The following is a 5,282-nucleotide window of genomic DNA, read 5'->3' as shown; positions in this document are numbered from 1 at the left end:
CTCCTTCCGCATGAAAGACAGGCGTTAAGCCACGGAACCGACGACGCTCTTTCCACTATGCAGTTATTCAGTTACTTAGATGTAATGAATTTAAGTTTTACGTTACGCGATTTCTAACTAATAGCGTTAGTTGCTCTCGAAATATTTTATTAAATATTTTAAATTAAACTCGCTTGTTTCGTCTGAGTCATTTAATCCGTCGCAGGAGGTTTACAATTCCACCGAGGAGAGGTTATATTTGGGGCTTGACCCACTTGTTTAATTTGACAATAACTTAAATTATAGTAATTCTTAACAATATATTTTATATAGGATATATAACTAAGGTTGAAGATCACTAACAAGGAGAGTACCCGAGGTGTTTATTGCCGAATTTGTTCAAAATTGGGCGTCATGTAGACCTATATGAGGTATGAAGTTTCTCAAAAGGAGACGTTCCACTATCCATTGTAATTGTCATGGCAACTTACCCCAAAATGTTCCAATTTACCCAAACTGGAGGAAATTTATCCAAATTACCCATTTTCAATTTTTTTTTTTACATTTTCGTAAGTACCCTGTGAAACCGAAAAAATCCCATGTTTTTTTAAATGGAGTTTTTTGGTTTTAAGTGGTCAAAAACATTTTCGGTTGCCATGACAAATCGAATGGGTAGTGCAAAGTCTCCTTTTGGGAAATTTCATATCTCATATAGGTCTACATCACGCCGGACTTTGAACAAAATCGGCAATAAACATTTCGGGTACTCTCCTTGTAAGTAGAGTATAAGTTATATAATTACAATACTCTACAATGGTTCTCTGGCGACGTTATTGTTTCGCTATTTTGAATTTTATAAATAATAGATGGCACCACGTTCTCCACTAAAGTCGTTTTTTCGAAGAATCGGATTTGCTAACGAAAACTCCGGCAGCGCCCCCTGTCCACACTGCGTGTAACTGTATAGTGGTGATCAGCATTCAGCAAATAGTGGTGTGCTACTGATGAGATGGTATTATATACGTTTTAACAGCGAATTAGTGTTTTCTTGGTAAGTAGGATTGAATGTCAAGTTTAAAGACATAATGTTTGGTTCTAATTATATACTGTCATTAAGATTTGAAGTCCTTTTGGATTTACTTAAAACATTGTTAGAGTAGGCCTTGGAGCAATATTGTTCAAATAAAAGATGACATCTCAAAAAGGTATGCTAACATTTAATTGGTATTCTATTATATTATCCTATTTTAACCTTTATTTATTCCATAATAGTGAATCTCACCATGGTTGAAATTTGGAAATACATTGGGGAAAAGCCAAGAGCCTTAGAAGAAGGAGAACAGATGTTTAGAGAAAGCCCAAAAGGATCAAAATGGAGAAAGTTGCTCGGGCCAAATTTTCGTGGCTTAAAGAAGTACAAGTATTGGAATATGGCCTCTTAATTAACTTAAATTATCCATTTCTAGCTTTTAGTCCAGATGGATTATACATGGAAAATGGAGAGATAAAATTACTCGAGATTAAGAAGAAAATATCAATTGAAGATGCTGTCGCTCAAAACAAATTTTACTTCTTGAAAATTGGAAAAGACTGAATTTATTTACCAACTAACGATTGTAGAGGCTACTATGCACAAATTCAGCTTGGCCTTTATGTGTTAAGCATAAAAGCTCATCTTTTAATTGATATTCAAAGAGACTAAGATTATTTGAAACAAAACATAGTCAAATTGTGCAATTTTTATTTCAAATTATATTTACCATTACTAGTCAAGAGTAAGTGATTTTTAAAACAAAAAAGTTCCTATTTTGTACTGTGCCAATTAGTATTATCAAAAGTAAATAGGGGGAGAAAGTCTGGCACTTGGGTCCAACCGCACGACGTCTTATTTGAGGGGTAAAATTTTTGGGCTTCGGAAATGACTTCCCCCTCGCCTCTTTACAGGGACACAAAGGTATCGGTTGTACTCCGCCACGATGAAAAATAGTTCTCTATAAAATACGTGAATATTAAACTTTTGCTTAAAGTGGATATATGATAGAAACTAAATTGCGACATTTTAAAAATAATATCACGACTTTTGAAAAGTAATAAACCGTAACTAGAATAACGCTCACTTAAATCGTGGAGAGCGAGGCGCCATCTAAGAGCAGAAATCGGGACTAATTGGTAAATCTACGATGTTAAGGCCTAACAATTTGCAAGTTTAACTAAATAATAGCTATAGCTACGAGCTTTTTTTGTTTATTTTACAATTGATATAGTAATTTTAATTAAAATCAACGGTTATCGAAGGAAATAATGGTCAGTATTTGACAGAGAGACTATTTGAAATCGCGAGGCGGTGACATGGTTGCCAGGGAATAAAATTCAAAATTTTCATCTTGAGCGCGGACCGGAATACCACAAATGCACTACTTCGCGCGTAATGTGCTATCCTTATTGGTTAGAAATATCACGTGATCACTAGCTCTTCAAAAAGGGTGTCAAGCATGGTGGAAGGTAAAATCTGAAGGCAGTGATAGACTTTCTCCCCCTATTTACTTTTGGTATTATATAAGAAAAGTAAAATGTATTTGATCAATTAATGTTATAAATGAATTTTTACTTGAAGTTTTATTTATAATCAAAGATTTTTAAACTTATTTGATAAAAATTAATAAAATAATCATCATCGTCATTAAATAAGATTTAAACTTAGTCATCAAATTTATCATCTACTAGAATTGGTTTTAGTAAATTTACTAATCCACATACGACCTTCAGAATTTCGTCACAGTAGGGAACTAAATCAAGGTCAAATGGTTATCTCCACGTGAACAGGAGCGGATGCAATTTTTTGATTTTTTACACTTTCTTCCTTACTAAACTGTTATTTTTCTCAAAAATGGAGGGATGTGTAGAGCTATGCCATTGGCCGCACATTCATCTTCAATAAGGAAGCCTAAATTTAAGTTGAATGAGTTTTAAAATATTTTTTTAACATATTACACTTTTATGCATACCTTTGTCAACCATAATTCCATCAATAAATTGTTCACAAAGATTTATGACCCCACTCTCAATGGTGACTTCCTTGTCGCTTACTTTTCCACCCCAGGGGTCGCTAACGAGCGTGATCATGCCAGAAGGTGAAATTCCAATGAGAATTTTTATTGTGTGAGTTCCTTTATAATGGCTGTAGGTTGCCACTCTGTCGTGAAATGTGTTGGGCTTCATCATAGGTACTTCTGAGCAGTCCAACACAATGCGAGTATTATTAAACTCTTTAAAACATTTAGGAAAGTTACTTCTGATATTTTCCATATCTGGCCAAAAGATAAATTTCTTCAAAACTTCAGCAAGGGCACAAAGGGTTCTTTTGAAATATGTTGAAACTGTACGATTCGAAATGACAAATAATGAAGCCAAAGCGTCAAATGTCAAATTTGACTTAAGTTTCATTAGGGTTAACAACACCCTATCTTTTACAGGCATTAGAAAATTAGAGAGCTTGCTCTGGTTTTCAAGCCCTAAAACCTCACTTGAAAGGCTTTCAAATAGTTCTTTCCCAATGCCAGTAAGAGACACAAAATCAGCATTTTTCATTCCATTGCTTGAAATTCCAACTCTTGACCCAGCAAAATACTTTCCATGGTCCAAATAAACTTGAACACCAATAGACGCATTCATTACTCTAGATGGTTTGTGATATTGGTCCTTTCCTTGAGCTTCAGTTGTTACTTCAGATAGCATAGCTAAGTTTGATAATGACAAAACATTATCATCCGGAGCTGGTTCACTTGCGCTTTCAACAACTTTTGGAGCAATGGAATCTGTTATTGGTGATGTTGAACATAGAACTGCTTGATTTAAAATTAAATTTGTGTTATTATTCTATTTATTATTTCACAAAAGTTTACCATAAAATAAGAATACCTTTAGAACGCTTTACGTAACGTTGAGCTCGTTCTTTTAATCTAACTTCGGTTGATTCTTTAATTGGCTTACATGGCAATTTTTGGGAGGGAATGGCGTTACATTTCAAACGTCTTCTTACAGATCTACCATCTATTGATGAGTTTTTCGATTAATTTATTTAAAAAAAATTTATATTATTTGCATCTCACCATTTCTTTCCAAGAAGTCATCATCTGTAAAATGGGCGCTACAAATCTGAGCCCACTTACTAGGCCTTTTCCCCGACTTTATCTTTGTTAACCATACATTTAAAAGTTTCTTACAACTTGGGAATTTATGAAATGATAATCCTGGCTTTGGTTCTTCACTATTTTCTTCAGTTTTACGTTTTTTAAGCGCAGTATTATTGCAAAAAGGGACCGCACAACTTCTCCCACCTCTAGCGTTAATGTGAACCGCCATATTTCTTGGATTTGTTTTGATTGTGATCACCACTATACCAGAGAGTGTAAAGATTATGAGAGGCGTCTCTTCCTATTCCCGTAACGTTAAAATTTCGTACAAGATTTTGAGAGCGCGCGCCCATAGGAGAGGTTACGATACTATCCGACACACGATGTCGCTACTGGAAAATTTTTAAATTTTGTAAACATCCGGAAAGTTTTTCATCAGTCATGGCTGTTAAACATAGTTGAATTATGCTAATTTAAAATAAATAAAATTCAATTCCATGAAAAATAAAGAAACGTAAGTACAAGAAAGCGGACTATTTATAATATTTTGATACTAAAAGAATTATTTGTTTGATTAACCAAGGAAATTCATTGGAAATTTTATGAAATGGCCGAGGCTTAACGAGAACAGAGCGTTATAAATTAAAAAATACGAGGAAACATTGAAGTTGGTAAAATGAGATTAATGTTGTATTTTTAACAGTTTCCTATCTAATCTTTTCTGGGTTTTCGTGTATTCATGGTTGAGATCTTGTTTTTTAAGGGAACTATGTATGCAGAATTCTATGAAAAAAGATATCATGTTTTGGTATGCAGTTGCACATGGAGAATCTTCATTAGCTTTAAAATATTTCTTGTAAATTCTTTGAATGATGAATCTCTCCAAACATCCTTTAATATTTGTCATGTGCGATAAAAGCTTAAAACTGGTGTCAAATACTTAATTCATTTGTCTCCGTTACAAATTTGAAGAAACTATCAGTTGGTACGATGAGGCTGCTGAGCAGCTGATAGAAGAATTCTTTGCTGTTTTGAAAGCTTTAAAGTAAAAGAGCAGATTTGTTGGGTCAACAATTGGATTGTCTTTTTTGAGTTGACTTATGCAAGAAGAGCATTGAATTAGATATCCTGAAATGTAACTAAGAACATTTTGTTTTAGCAGGTTTGGAC

General features: G+C 33.9%; 1 protein-coding gene and 1 long non-coding RNA gene across 4 annotated transcripts; one reads left to right on the top strand and one right to left on the bottom strand.

Moving 5' to 3' along the window:
* The first annotated feature begins 926 nt into the window (after positions 1–926).
* LOC149934846 (uncharacterized) lies at positions 927–1,351 on the top strand. The gene is made up of 3 exons (XR_016472166.1): positions 927–1,030; positions 1,097–1,184; positions 1,252–1,351. It is a non-coding gene; the product is annotated as an uncharacterized LOC149934846 (long non-coding RNA).
* A 1,310-nt stretch (positions 1,352–2,661) lies between these two features.
* LOC149934845 (uncharacterized) lies at positions 2,662–4,568 on the bottom strand. 3 transcript variants are annotated; one of them, XM_090152806.1, is made up of 5 exons: positions 4,089–4,566; positions 3,898–4,029; positions 3,504–3,824; positions 2,985–3,356; positions 2,662–2,923 (listed from the first exon to the last, which is right to left on the bottom strand). In XM_090152806.1, exons 1-5 carry the CDS (start codon positions 4,339–4,341, stop codon positions 2,844–2,846), a joined length of 1,158 nt encoding a protein of 385 aa, XP_090008932.1. In that variant the 5' UTR covers positions 4,342–4,566; the 3' UTR covers positions 2,662–2,843. The 3 variants fall into 3 exon arrangements, with proteins under 3 accessions (XP_090008932.1, XP_090008930.1, XP_090008931.1); XM_090152804.1 differs by having other exon boundaries at positions 2,985–3,824; positions 4,089–4,568; XM_090152805.1 differs by having other exon boundaries at positions 2,985–3,821; positions 4,089–4,567.
* Between the last annotated feature and the right edge of the window lie 714 nt (positions 4,569–5,282).

The sequence above is a fragment of the Leiobunum rupestre genome, chromosome 7 (genome assembly GCF_980474605.1).
Source record: "Leiobunum rupestre chromosome 7, qqLeiRupe1.1.hap1, whole genome shotgun sequence".
Taxonomy (NCBI): domain Eukaryota; kingdom Metazoa; phylum Arthropoda; class Arachnida; order Opiliones; family Sclerosomatidae; genus Leiobunum; species Leiobunum rupestre.
Note: the sequence above shows the minus strand (reverse complement) of the source record. Positions and strands in the feature narration are given on the sequence as shown.

Coding starts and splice junctions, on each gene's coding strand:
- LOC149934845 (XM_090152804.1), bottom strand. CDS start 4,341: ATGGCGGTTCACATTAACGCTAGAGGTGGGAGAAGTTGTGCGGTCCCT. Junction 4,030..4,088: donor TGACTTCTTGGAAAGAAATG/GTGAGATGCAAA, acceptor ACTCATCAATAG/ATGGTAGATCTGTAAGAAGA. Junction 2,924..2,984: donor TGGAATTATGGTTGACAAAG/GTATGCATAAAA, acceptor ACTTAAATTTAG/GCTTCCTTATTGAAGATGAA.